The sequence below is a fragment of the Mustelus asterias genome, unplaced genomic scaffold (assembly GCF_964213995.1).
Source record: "Mustelus asterias unplaced genomic scaffold, sMusAst1.hap1.1 HAP1_SCAFFOLD_2133, whole genome shotgun sequence".
Taxonomy (NCBI): Eukaryota; Metazoa; Chordata; class Chondrichthyes; order Carcharhiniformes; family Triakidae; genus Mustelus; species Mustelus asterias.
Genome location: NW_027592078.1, coordinates 14,779 through 30,141, shown reverse-complemented (window position 1 = coordinate 30,141; position 15,363 = coordinate 14,779). Strand labels below are relative to the sequence as shown.

Genomic DNA, 15,363 nt, shown 5'->3' with positions numbered 1-15,363 from the left:
GAATCTTGGTCGCTGTGGGCCCGGAATTTATTCTGTATTCCAAGGAGAGCTGACGGGGAACGGGACGAGCAGGGTGACAGTGCTCTTAATCACCTTGATTGGCACTGATTGATAGAAAACCGTTCTCAGAGTCCCAGGAATGCTTGGGCCCGGAGTGAATGCTGAAATGCACCTGTCTCTGGCAGTCAATAAGAAAGGCTGGTGTGTGACCTTCTTGTCTGCACGTCAATGTTGCTGAGATAGAAAGCATAGCCCTTTTGTCAGAGACAGTCGTGTGAGTGAAGAGAACCCTACAACCTCTGCACTGAAGGGAACCACCTCAATTGTCACTATGCATGAACATAACAGCAGTCCCTCAACTGGGATGACACACCTTCCGGAAAGTCCCGGACGAGCCTCTCTTCTTGTGATTGCTAAAGGGCAGGGGCGCTGTTTACTGACCAGAAATGCACTGAGATTCTCGGCCAGTCTCTGGATGTAATGATCTGGATTGGAAATGATATAATCAGATAATGTGTAAATAAAGGGCAATTACCTCGACGTTGACTGTTTCCGGGTCCGCCTGTAATGAAATGCTGAGAGTTGGAGTTTGCCCAGGCTCGGAATGAGTGAAGGTTTCATTTAAATACACCAAATGGCTGTGGAAAAAAAATCCCTTCACTTTGCAGAAGTGGCATCTGTGATTTCATTAGATTCGCATGAAACAATATATACAATTCCTGCAGAAATCCAACATTGGTAATGTGATAGAAGAAGGCGAATTGTTTTCACAGATACACACTGATAACTTGGTACAGTCTCTCTTTGTCGTGTCTGTGGTTGGGTCTCTTGTTTGAACAGTGCAAATGCGGTTGCGTTTGGGCTGTTCATTTTGGAAGAGTCGACTGAAACACCATAGTGTTGCCATCCCTGCAGAGAATAATGACATTTAAAAGACGATATTACAGTTTTTAATTCTGAATACCATTGACCAATTATCCCTGATGGTAGTCAATGACCGAAAAAGAACATATTTTTGCTGTAATACGATATTAGAATCTACAGCGAGTAACATTTAATTATATTCGGGATAATGTTCAGAATGTTAACAGTTCTGGGAGGATTCTTCAATATATTTGACTTTTCATATTCTCCTTCGCTAATACTTGCAGCCCATGACCATTTAGATACATAGCTTGATTTGCTGCTTGATTGCTAATCAATTCAAATTTCAGTTGGCCTTATTGCGGCTGCTGATACTCAAAGACTCACGGGCGACACGGTAGCACACTGGTTAGCACTGCTGTTTCACAGCTCCAGGGACCTGGGTTCGATTCCCGGCTTGGATCAAAGTCTGTGTGGAGTTTGCACACTCTCCTCGTCTCTGCGTGGATTTGGTCCGGGTTTGCATGTGCTCGTCTCTGCGTGGATTTGGTCCGGGTTTCCTCCCACAGTCCAAAGATGTGCGGGTGAGGTTGATTGGCCATGCTTAAAAAAAATGGCCCTAGTGTCCTGAGTTGCGTAGGTTAGAGGGATTAGCGGGCGGGATATGGGGATAGGGCCTGGGTGGGATTGCGGTCGGTACAGACTCGATGGCCGAATGGCCTCTTTCTGCACTGTATGGTTTCTATGGTTCTAATTCGCTCACTGGCATTCTCTGCTCTCATTAACCTACAGCGACTCTGAAACATCAATGCTTCCTGTTATTTGGAACTAAGAGTATTTGTCAACTAAAATCAATAGGTGTCAGTAAAAGTGGTGCTGGAACTGATTATAATCGCCAACAAAATACAATGAAAAAGAAGAATATTTAAGGCTGATGTAAAATGTTGGAAATTATGTTTATTAAAACAGGACATTTCTGAAAAGAGAAGGATAGATTCGGACAATTCAGAAGTTAGCTCTGTTGTGATCTTTTGATTAGAGCACATGGTTACTGTGTTGTTTTACATTCATGTTTTTCAATTCGGATTCGAGCAGCTCCCTGTTAAATATTGTTTTGCTGGATGTCCTGAGAACGTTACTTTTAACCATACATTTGAGACAATGTTAAAATACTGGCCAAAAGGAACACACACTATACAAATATGACCAGTTGTACGAATCACATAACTTTCAATAATTATGTATTCAAATAATCAGCTCTTGACTGAATAAATATTTTCCTGGTTGTAAAATCAGAAAACTCTGATCACTATAACTGTAACCATGAATTCCGTTTTACTGCACGACATAATGTAAATACCTAACAAGTGAGCAGAGACTAATGAACATAAGAAATATGAGCAGGAGTAAGGCACAGATCTAATTCATGCTGCGGATATAATTGAAATCAATGATAATGTCATTCCTAACCTATTCCGTCAACTTTAGGCTAGCAAACAAGTTTATCTCCAGAGATTGTGAAATTTTGATAAGACATACAGAAAAGATATTGGCCATTATGTAAGGTGATACAGAAAAAAACGTATGGCCAAAGTGATATGGGCCATTAACAAAGAGTCTGTGAAGACGATTAATTATCGGAAAGAACTGAACATAAAAATATATGAAATAAAAGATGCCATTGAATGATATAGTTCAGAATGTTGGAGGCCATCAATAACCAGACATAATTGTTCATGCAATCCATGTACGTGAAATCAGTGGTATTATTTTGAATGTTCTCGCTGCTATGTCAGTCTTAATATTTAATAGCAAGAAAGCTATTTTTTCCTTCCTCCCCTGAATACATATCTGCAGCATACTTTTTCTGAATATTCTAAATTCAGTGCAAGTGATTTTAAATTAATAACTTTAATTCCCTGCGCCACACGAAAATTCTAGTTTGAAATCCCATTGACAGAATGGTTGGTGTGGGAGGAGTCGGCACAGCTGCAGTTTTCCCCCTGGATTCTGATTTAGAACTCGCAATATTCTGACACTGAGCTCTCTCTCTCTCTTCCTATCTGTCTGGAAATCGCAAGAGGATAAATCCCCCTCCAGGCTGACGGCAAGGAAAATGGGAAATAAAATCGCCTATTTCAAACGGTAGAGCTGAAAGTCAAATAACACTACATACGTATTAACTTGTGAATTTTCCTCGACACAAACTGTTCCATATTCGCTACAGATGATCATTCATCGGAATTAAATGCGCACTTTTCATGTTCATTGATTTTGATCAGCTGTCGATTGGTAAAAACGATTCATGGTGCAACATGCATTTCAGTCAAACGCAGGAGTAAACTGCCAAGGACATGCTACATTCCGTGTCCATTCACTCCGCCGCTTGCTGAGTGGAATCAGTATTTTAAATGGGCATATTTGACAAAAATGAATGATTTCTTTCCTTCTGCCATGAGGTGAAGAGTGAAATTGTTTACTTTAATGGCAAAACTCATGCTTAAAACAAATCTTGGAAAATTCTATTCGAAATTTCAACAGCAGCAAGAGAGATAATTTACCTAATTTTGTCATAGGCAATACTTTTGCATTATATAATTCATTGGAACTGATTAAGCAACATTCTAATTTTGCAAATGTGAATATTAGATTTTAACATTTTACGGACTGCAGCCCATTTTTGCTGCCACTACGACTCTTTCAGATGCATAATAGACAGGAACTGCAAACCCGAACACATCTTGCAGGAAGCAAAGTTGTTAAAATGTGGAGTGTGGAGGGAAAGTTAACTCCCTGAATGCAGAACATCAACCAAACCAGCACATGCTACCGACTGAACTCACGCGGGTATTTTTCCCATCTATTTCTCAATAAAATAAGTTTCTGAACCCGTGCAAAATAATCTATGGAATTCCCTTCCCCACATGAAGCGTAGTTTTTTGATCCAGTTAGTTAATATTCCATGATGTACAATTCGTGAAAAGCATAAATGTTGTGACAGCGATATCCCGTCAGTTAAACAGTATATTTTTAAATTATTGGTTGAGTAATAAATGCCACCAAACACGATCTGACAATAGTGAGCAAGGAAACTGAGCAATCTGCATTGGAACTCAAACAAACAGACTCGCCCTCGGAAGGAAGCCTATAATACTGTGCAAATACAGCATATTCATCAAAGCATTTTTACAAATGTGCAATTCAAAGTACATGCAATCATGAATATATGTACTGAACATATCAGTTAGGTATGTAACAATTGGATCGTCACACAAATTTCTGTCACAGAGATTTCTGAACAGACACCACCACTGTGTGTCAAAATTCATAGAAATAAAATATATGCCGAGAGCCCACACTAAGTGCATTATCTCTTACTCCACAGCACATTACATTCTGCGTAATAAAATGACGCTCCAATTCTATAACATTTGGTTCACAGTAAGTGGGGAGGATCAGTATTTTAGTCTGTTGTGCCTGGAAAAGAACTGCAGAGTTCAAAGTCACATAATCAATGGGGTTGGACTGGGTGTCAAATCTAAGACTGACACAATTCAACAGAGAGCATAACACATATTTGTATCGATGGAAAGTAACTATTGAAAGCTGCCAGTAAAAGGGAAACGGTGAAAGTTGGCTCATTGTTGGCACTCTCAGTTTAATATCATTGTATCAGTCTGTTTTCAAAGTCTCGTTCGACAGACTTGAGCACAATTTCTCGAGAGATATCTCAGTTCAGATCGGAGTGTGTGCTGCATTGTCTGAGGTCCCCGCTTCTGGACAAGATCTTAACGCAAATGTCCCATTGTCCGTTCATAAGGAGCACTCGAACAAGGCAGGGGAATAACCCGGCTGGACTGTTTAATATCTGCCGCTCAAATATCATCGCAAAAGTGGTCTCAGGTGGCCGTTATCAAACTGTTGCACGGAGCAGCACATATAGTTTAAACTGACTTCAACTTTTCCTACAGTACAATAGTTGATACAGGGATTTTAAATGTATCTCATTGAAGTTAAGCTGGTGAAATTCCGCCACGAAATAAATGGCATGTAATTTAATGGTGTTTTTTTTTTCTCGATCGGGCGCGGATGATTACCTTTCAAAATTTGATAGAACTACGAAAGGTACACTCCAAAATTTGTTTTATTAAAACAAATGAGTTAAAATACTTCAGTTTCCAAATTAAGCGATCATGCAAAAAGACAAATTTGAATGAGATCGAACATTTTTTTCTGTAAATTGAACCCAGGCACCACAACAGCCTGTTCAAAAGCGTTCAACTGTATTTCTCACAAGATTCAGCTTAAATAATTAGATTGTCAGTTTCAGCCATTGAGCTGTGCTGGGGAGGCGGGTGTCCCACACCCCGCAGTTACATTCTCACACAGCAGAGTATACTCTAATGTAACAACAGTGAGCTCTTATCCTAGCAGATTATGTATAACTGAAACGGTTATCATCCGAATTTGAGGCCTGTCTGGTAAACTAGCGCAGGGGCCCATCACACGGAATCAGCCGTGCTAATTGTATTTGATTCGACTTACAATCTGATTTTGACAAACTCTGAGTAATAAGAAAAAGAAGCTTTAATTTAATCAGAGTCAAAACATTGTAAACTCTCGTCCTGCCTTCTGTTAAGCACTCTTACCTTTGTGTCAGTCTATCTTCTGTTTAAGTCTCATTGTAGAGACTTGAGTATAGAGTCTCAGCTGATCTCCCAGTTCAGTGCTGAGGATGTTGTCCGAGATTTTCCCTTTCTATTTAGACATTAATGCGTTTTCTTGAACGTCTGCTCAAGTGGATAATTCAGACAAGGCAATGGTGTTCCCCCTTGCTTTTATGGCAACAACATATCACTCAAAACACTTACAAAACACCTTTAATTGGAAATTGCCACAGAATTGTCCGTAGCAATAGTCTGGATTTAAGTAGACAGCAGCGTTTCCTACAGTGGAATACGTGTTGTGGACATTTTAAATGTATCTCATTGACATTTTAGTATTTCACTTTCCCTGAAAACGTGAATGGAGTGATCTGAAAGAGGATTTTTTTGGCATGAAATAAGGCTGAATTTTTATTGAAGTGTGACAGAAATTAAACATGAAGCAATCATTCAAAAATATACAACACAATATAAATTTGAGACCATAAGGCATTGAAAAATTTGAATTAATGAGCACATAATACTGTAAATTGAAACTTGGCCCCAGAACACGCTGTTCAAGAGGAATCAGATTCTATTTCTGGGAGATACAGGGTAAATAATCAAACTAGAATGTTAACTTCATTGTCTGTGCTGTGCTGAAACTGTGGATTGATTGTGATCGACAAATAAGTCATGATACCGAATACAACTTTCCACAATTTCTTTAAAATATAAGAAAACATCTTTCACTTTCCAAAATAAAGTAATACGTTCCATAGCAAAAAACTGATTAAACAAAATAATGGTGCTCATATCTGAGAAAAGAACAGCGTTACAGTGGATAGAACATAGAACATAGAAAGCCACAGCACAAACAGGCCCTTCGGCCCACAAGTTGCGCTGATCATATCCCTACCTCTAGGCCTATCTATAGCCCTCAATCCCATTAAATCCCATGTACTCATCCAGAAGTCCCTTAAAAGACCCCAACGAGTTTGCCTCCACCACCACCGACGTCAGCCGATTCCACTCACCCACCACCCTCTGAGTGAAAAACTTACCCCTGACATCTCCTCTGTACCTACCCCCCAGCACCTTAAACCTGTGTCCTCTCGTAGCAACCATTTCAGCCCTTGGAAATAGCCTCTGAGAGTCTACCCTATCCAGACCTCTCAACATCTTGTAAACCTCTATCAGGTCACCTCTCATCCTTCGTCTCTCCAGGGAGAAGAGACCAAGCTCCCTCAACCTATCCTCATAAGGCATGCCCCCCAATCCAGGCAACATCCTTGTAAATCTCCTCTGCACCCTTTCAATGGCTTCAACATCTTTCCTGTAATGAGGTGACCAGAACTGCGCGCAGTACTCCAAGTGGGGTCTAACCAGGGTCCTATAAAGCTGCAGCATTATCTCCCGACTCCTAAACTCAATCCCTCGATTAATGAAGGCTAGTACGCCGTACGCCTTCTTGACCGCATCCTCCACCTGCGAGGCCGATTTAAGAGTCCTATGGACCCGGACCCCAAGGTCCTTCTGATCCTCTACACTGCTAAGAATGGTACCCTTCATATTATACTGCTGCTTCATCCTATTGGATCTGCCAAAATGGATCACTACACACTTATCCGGGTTGAAGTCCATCTGCCACTTCTCCGCCCAGTCTTGCATTCTATCGATGTCTCGCTGCAACTTCTGACATCCCTCCAAACTATCCACAACACCACCTACCTTGGTGTCGTTAGCAAACTTACCAACCCATCCCTCCACTTCCTCATCCAGGTCATTTATGAAAATGACAAACAGCAAGGGTCCCAGAACAGATCCCTGGGGCACTCCACTGGTCACTGACCTCCATGCAGAGAAAGACCCCTCCACAGCCACTCTCTGCCTTCTGCAGGCAAGCCAGTTCTGGATCCACAAGGCAACAGCCCCTTGAATCCCATGCCCTCTCACTTTCTCAAGAAGTCTTGCATGGGGGACCTTATCGAACGCCTTGCTGAAGTCCATATAGACCACATCCACTGCTCTTCCTTCGTCAATGTGTTTGGTCACATTTTCAAAGAACTCAACCAGGCTCGTAAGGCACGACCTGCCCTTGACAAAGCCGTGCTGACTACTTTTGATCATACTAAACTTCTCCAGATGATCATAAATCCTGTCTCTCAGGATCCTCTCCATCAACTTAGCAACCACTGAGGTTAGACTCACCGGTCGGTAATTTCCCTGGCTGTCCCTGTTCCCTTTCTTGAATATAGGGACCACATCTGCAATCCTCCAATCCTCCGGAACCTCTCCCGTCTCCATCGACGATGCAAAGATCATCGCTAAAGGCTCCGCAATCTCCTCCCTCGCCTCCCACAGTAACCTGGGGTACATCCCATCCGGTCCCGGCGACTTACCAACCTTGATGCCATTCAATAGTTCCAACACATCCTCTTTCTTTATGTCCACATGCTCGATCCTTTCTGTCCACCGCAAACCAGCAGTACAACCACCCAGATCCCTTTCCACCGTGAATACCGAGGTAAAGTATTCATTAAGCACCTCCGCCATTTCTAACGGTTCCGCACAAACTTTTCCCCCTTCACCTTTTAAGGGTCCTATGCCTTCACATCTCATCCTTTTACTCTTGACATATTTGTAGAAAGCCTTGGGATTCTCCTTAATCTTACCCGCCAAGGTCTTCTCGTGACCCCTTCTCGCTCTCCTAATTTCCTTCTTAAGCTCCTTCCTACATCCCGTATACTCCTCTAAATCCTTAACACCTCCTAGCTCTCTGAACCTTCTGTACGCCTCTCTTTTCTTATTCACCAGGTTCATCACAACCTTCGTGCACCACGGTTCCCGTACCCTACCAACAACCCCCTGTCTCATCGGAACGTTGTCATGCAGAGCTCCAGACAAACATTCCTTGAAAATCCTCCACTTTCCTTCGCTACTTTTCCCCAAGAATGCCTCCTTCCAATTTACCCGTCTAATTTCCTCCCTGATGACACTGTATTTCCCTTTACTCCAGAGAAACACTTTCCTAGCCTGCCTGATCCTATCTCTTTCCAATGCTATCGTGAAGGAGATAGAATTATGATCGCTATCCCCAAGATGCTCACCCACCGAGAGATCCTCCACCTGTCCAGGTTCATTAGCCAGCACCAGATCAAGTACAGCCTCTCCTCTAGTAGGCTTATCCACATACTGTGTCAGGAAACTCTCCTGGACACACCTAACAAACTCCTCTCCATCCAAACCCCTAGCCCTAGGGATATTCCAATCTATGTTTGGGAAATTAAAATCTCCCATCACGACAACTCTGTTATTCCTACATCTCTCCAGGATCTGTTTCCCCATCTGCTCCTCAACATCTCTGTTACTATTGGGCGGCCTATAGAAAACACCCAGCAAAGTTACCGACCCCTTCCTGTTCCTAACCTCCACCCACAGAGACTCCGTAGTCAATCCCTCCACGGCGTCCACCTTCTCTACAGCCGTGACACTATCCCTGATCAACAGTGCCAATCCCCCCCCTCTCTTGACTCCCTCCCTGTCCTTCCTGAAACATCTAAAACCCGGCACCTGAAGCACCCAGTCCTGTCCCTGAGACATCCAAGTCTCCGTAATGGCCACCACATCACAATTCGAAGCAGCAATCCACGCTATAAGCTCATCCACTTTATTCACTACACTCCTGGCATTAAAATAGACACATCTCAGACCTTCATCCTGAGCACTTCCCTTCTCCATCACTCGTCTAACCTCCCTCTTACCCTGTCTACATTCCTTATCTATTTGCGAGCTAACCTCCTCGCTCTCAGTCCCCTCATTTCGATTCCCTCCCCCCAACCTTTCTAGTTTAAAGTCTCTCCAGTAGCCTTAGCCAACCTTCCCGCCAGGATATTGGTCCCCCTGGGATTCAAGTGCCACCCGTCTTTTTTAAACAGGTCACACCTGCCCCTAAAGAGGTCCCAATGATCCAAGTACCCAAATCCTTGTCCCTTGCTCCAATCCCTCAGCCACGCATTCATTCTCCACCGATTCCTGTTCTCACTCTCTCGCGGCACAGGCAGCAATCCCGAGATTACTACCTTTGCATTCCTCTTTCTCAGCTGTCTACCTAACTCCCTATATTCTCTTTTCATGACCCCTTCCCTCACCCTACCTATGTCAGCAGTACCTATATGCATCACGACCTTCGGCTCCTCTCCCTCCCCCTTCAGGATTTCTGGGACTCGACCAGAGACATCCCGGACCCCTGCACCAGGGAGGCAAACCACCATCCGAGAGTCCCGTCTGTGTCCGCAAAAACGCCTATCTGACCCCCTCACCGTAGAGTCCCCAATTAGCACTACCCTCCTTTCCTTACCCTTTTGCACTACTGGGCCAGTTCTCCATATTCCATATTCTCCATATTCCATATTCTTCATATTCCAATTTTGGAGCAGAATCTGAGAACAAGAGACTGCAATGTTCTAATCGTTGATCAGAATCTGAACAATAGACTGTAATGTTCCAATACTGGATCAGAATCTGAGAACAATGGACCGGAATGTTCCAATACTGGGTCAGAATCTGACAACAATAGACTGCAATGTTCCAATACTGGGCCAGAATCGGAGAATATTAGACTGTAATGTTCCAATACTGGTCCAAAGTCTGGGAACAATGGAAAGGGATTATCCAATAATGGATGAGAATCTGAGAACAACATCCTGTAGTGTTCCAATAATGGATGACAATGTGGGAACAATGGACCGGGATGCTCCAATAATGAATCAGATTATGAGAAAAATAGACTGCAATTTTCCAATAATGGATCAGAATCCGAGAACAATAGTCCATCATGTTCCAATAATGGACGGCAATGTCGGAAAAATTGACCGGGATGTTCTAATAACGGATCAGATTCTGAGAACAATCAACTGCAATGTTCCAATAATGGATCAGAATCTGAGAACAATAGACTGAAATGTTCCAACACTGGAACAAAATCTGAGAACAGTACACTGTAATGTTCGAATACTGGATCAGAATCTGAGATCAATAGTCTGCAAAGTTCCAATAATGGATCAGAATATGAGAACAAGAGAGGGCAATATTCCAATACTGGATTGGAATGTGGGAACAATGTACCGGGATTTTCCAATACTGGACCACAATCAGAGAAAAACGGACTGCATAGAACCATAGAAAATTACAGCTCAGAAACAGGTCTTTTGGCCCTTCTTGTCTGTGCCGAACCATTTTATGCCTAGTCCCACTGACCTGCACTTGGACCATATCCCTCCACACCCCTCTCATCCATGAACCCGCCAAGTTTTTCTTAAATGTTAAAAGTGACCCCGCATTTACCACTTTATCCGGCAGCTCATTCCACACTCCCACCACTCTCTGCGTGAAGAAGCCCCCCCTAATATTCCCTTTAAACTTTTCTCCTTTCACCCTTAACCCATGCCCTCTGGTTTTTTGCTCCCCTAGCCTCAGCGGAAAAAGCCTGCTTGCATTCACTCTATCTATACCCAGCAAAATCTTGTACACCTCTATCAAATCTCCCCTCAATCTTCTACACTCCAGGGAATAAAGTCCCAACCTATTCAATCTCTCTCTGTAACTCAGCTTCTCAAGTCCCGGCAACATCCTTGTGAACCTTCTCTGCACTCTTGCAATCTTATTTACATCCTTCCTGTAACTAGGTGACCAAAACTGTGCACAATACTCCAAATTCGGCCTCACCAATGCCTTATATAACCTTACCATACCACTCCAACTTTTATACTCGATACTCCGATTTATAAAGGCCAATGTACCAAAGGCACTCTTTACGACCCGATCCACCTGTGACGTCACTTTTAGGGAATTCTGTACCTGTATTCCCAGATCCCTCTGTTCAACTGCACTCTTCAGAGCCCTACCATTTACCCTGTACGTTCGTCTTTCGTTTGTCCTTCCAAAGTGCAATATCTCACACTTGTCTGCGTTAAATTCCATTTGCCATTTTTCAGCCCATTTTTCTAGTTGGTCCAAATCCCTCTGCAAGCTTTGAAAACCTTCCTCACTGTCCACTACACCTCCAATCTTTGTATCATCAGCAAACCTGCTGATCCAATTGACCACATTATCATCCAGATCATTGATATAGATGACAAACAACAATGGACCCAACACCGATCCCTTCGGCACATCACTAGTCACAGGCCTCCACTCAGAGAAGCAATCCTCCACAACCACTCTCTGGCTTATTCCATTGATGTGGAGATGCCGGCGTTGGACTGGGGTAAACACAGTTAGAAGTTTTACTGTGTTTATCCCAGTCCAACGCCGGCATCTCCACATCATGACTACCATAGACACCGCAAACTGCCAGCTCCAAGTGGAGAGGATCTCCAAGAAGATCGCGCATATCGACACAGACATCAAGTTTCTACAAAGATGCAAGAAAACAGACAAAATACCGAAAGGACTACGGATCACGAACCCACTCAGGTCAACCTATAACACAGACGACACTGAGAGACTTTGCTGTCGCACCTCTCTCACCCTCCTCAACCACCTCATACACCAACTCTACAGCAAACGCCGTAGACTGGAAACCAAGATAGAGTCCATATTCTCAACTTGCACTCAGGATGCAGACCAGCTGCGAAACTCTGCCAAGCAGACGAGACAAAGGAACTACACCATCTACATGCACACCAAGAACAGAAAAGTTGAGAAACTCGGCATCACCACCAGCAGCAACCAGGCCTCCCCCGGTACCACAGTAGAAAACAGTACCACTGCAGGGAAGTCCATTGTCAACTTATCGGACCACACACTTCAACCAGATGAAATCGAAGTTCTCAGCCGAGGGCTTAATTTTTGCCCCACCACCAAAATAGACCCCATCATTCTCGCAGCAGACATAGAGGAATTCATCAGGCGAATGAGGCTGAGGGAGTTCTTCCACAAACCCCAAGAGGCCAACAACGAACACAATGGGACAGCCAATGAACCGGAACAGCCGACAGAGAGATCCGCAGTGCATCCGAAGAGGAAAGAGTCGAATTGGACTCCTCCGGAAGGCCGCTGCCCTCGACTTGACATGTATGCCCAAGCCGTCAGGATGTGCGTCAACACCAAATTCATCAGCCGCACTCACAAGACAGCCCCGAACATCACCCAAGCACAACGTAACGCCATCCACGCTCTCAAGACCAACCACAACATTGTCATCAAACCAGCAGACAAAGGAGGAGCCATCGTCATACTGAACAGAACGGATTACTGCAAAGAAGTGTACCGACAACTAAACAACGAGGAACACTACAGACAGTTACTGACAGATCCGACCAAAGAACACACCCGTCAACTCAACACTGTGATCAAGACCTTTGATCCGGACCTTCAGAACACCCTCCGTGCTCTCATAGAACATAGAACATAGAAAGCCACAGCACAAACAGGCCCTTCGGCCCACAAGTTGCGCCGATCACATCCTCACCTCTAGGCCTATCTATAGCCCTCAATCCCATTAAATGCCATGTACTCATCCAGAAGTCTCTTAAAAGAGCCCAACGAGTTTGCCTCCACCACCACCGACGTCAGCCGATTCCACTCACCCACCACCCTCTGAGTGAGAAACTTACCCCTGACATCTCCTCTGTACCTACCCCCCAGCACCTTAAACCTGTGTCCTGTCGTAGCAACCATTTCAGCCCTTGGAAATAGCCTCTGAGAGTCTACCCTATCCAGACCTCTCAACATCTTGTAAACCTCTATCAGGTCACCACTCATCCTTCGTCTCTCCAGGGAGAAGAGACCAAGCTCCCTCAACCTATCCTCATAAGGCATGCCCCCCAATCCAGGCAACATCCTTGTAAATCTCCTCTGCACCCTTTCAATGGCTTCAACATCTTTCCTGTAATGAGGTGACCAGAACTGCGCGCAGTACTCCAAGTGGGGTCTAACCAGGGTCCTATAAAGCTGCAGCATTATCTCCCGACTCCTAAACTCAATCCCTCGATTAATGAAGGCCAGTACGCCGTACGCCTTCTTGACCGCATCCTCCACCTGCGAGGCCGATTTAAGAGTCCTATGGACCCGGACCCCAAGGTCCTTCTGATCCTCTACACTGCTAAGAATGGTACCCTTCATATTATACTGCTGCTTCATCCCATTGGATCTGCCAAAATGGATCACCACACACTTATCCGGGTTGAAGTCCATCTGCCACTTCTCCGCCCAGTTTTGCATTCTATCTATGTCTCGCTGCAACTTCTGACATCCCTCCAAACTATCCACAACACCACCTACCTTGGTGTCGTCAGCAAACTTACCAACCCATCCCTCCACTTCCTCATCCAGGTCATTTATGAAAATGACAAACAGCAATCCCACGTACTCCCCGTGTTGGAGATCTCTACTGCCTCCCGAAGATACACAAGGCAAACACACCCGGCCGTCCCATCGTATCGGGCAATGGGAACCTGTGCGAGAACCTCTCCGGCTATGTCGAGGGCATCCTGAAACCCATTGTACAAAGAACCCCCAGCTTTTGTCGTGACACGAAGGACTTCCTACAGAAACTCGGCACACATGGAGCAGTTGAACCAGGAGCACTCCTCGTCACAATGGATGTCTCGGCACTCTACACCAGCATCCCCCATGACGATGGCATTGCTGCAACGGCCTCAGTGCTCAGCGCCAACAACTGCCAGTTTCCAGATGCAATTTTACATCTCATCCTCTTCATCCTGGACCACAATATCTTCACCTTCAACAACCAGTTCTTCATCCAGACACACGGAACAGCCATGGGGACCAAATTCGCACCTCAATATGCCAACATCTTCATGCACAGGTTCGAACAAGGCTTCTTCACCGCACGGGATCTTCAACCGATGCTAAACACTAGATACAGCGATGATATTTTCTTCCTTTGGACTCATGGTGAACAATCACTGAAACAACTCTATGGGGACACACGACATAGGGAGGATAGGGGAAGGGGGTATTAGGCAGGGATTTATGGAGTTGGGGTGGAAACTAAAGGCCAAGACTGACAGAGTGGTTATCTCTGGACTCTTGCCTGTACCACGGGATAGTTTAGAGAGGAATAGGGAGAGGGAAGGTTTGAATTCATGGCTGAGGGGATGGTGCAGGAGGGAGGGGTTCAGGTACTTAAGCAATTGGGGCTCGTACTGGGGAAGGTGTGACCTCTATGAGAAGGATGGTCTACACCTTAATCAGAAGGGGACCAATATCCTGGGGGGTAAATTTGCTAAGGCCATGCAGGGAGGTTTAAACTGATTCGGGGGGGGGGAGGGATCCTGAGTAGTGGGGCTGAAAGTGAGGGATGCATGGATGGGGACTGCAATGCACGGCATTGCAGAGGTGGGGTGGAGCAGGGTTTGAAATGTGTATACTTCAATGCCAGGAGTATTCGCAATAAAGTGGGTGAACTTGCAGCGTGGATCAGTACCTGGGACTTCGATGTTGTGGCTATTTCAGAGACATGGATAGAGCAGGGGCAGGAATGGATGCTGCAGGTCCCGGGGTTCAAATGTTTTAGTCGAAGTAGGGAAGGAGGTAGAAGAGGGGGAGGGGTAGCATTATTGGTCAGAGATTGTATCACAGTGTCAGAGAGGAGGTTTGATGAGGACTTATCTGTTGAGGTAGTATGGGCGGAGATTAGAAATAGGAGAGGAGAGGTCACCCTGTTGGGAGTCATTTATAGACCTCCTAAAAGTTCTAGAGAGGTTGAGGAAAGGATTGCGGAGTCAATCCTGCTTAGGAGTGAAAGTAATAGGGCAATTGTTATGGGGGATTTTAACTTGACTCATATTGACTGGAATTGTTATAGCTCTAGCTCGTTAGAGGGGTC

At 44.6% G+C, this 15,363-nt stretch overlaps 1 protein-coding gene across 1 annotated transcript in view; it reads right to left on the bottom strand.

Moving 5' to 3' along the window:
• The window catches only part of LOC144489319 (scavenger receptor cysteine-rich domain-containing protein DMBT1-like), a gene marked incomplete at its 3' end in the record, with an annotated part of 35,288 nt that extends 32,208 nt beyond the window's left edge, over window positions 1-3,080 (bottom strand). Inside the window, exon 1 of the mRNA XM_078207204.1 lies at window positions 3,041-3,080. Within this exon, the coding sequence (XP_078063330.1) occupies window positions 3,041-3,080 (40 nt within the window). The remainder of the gene's footprint in view (window positions 1-3,040) is intronic.
• Window positions 3,081-15,363: the final 12,283 nt, after the last annotated feature.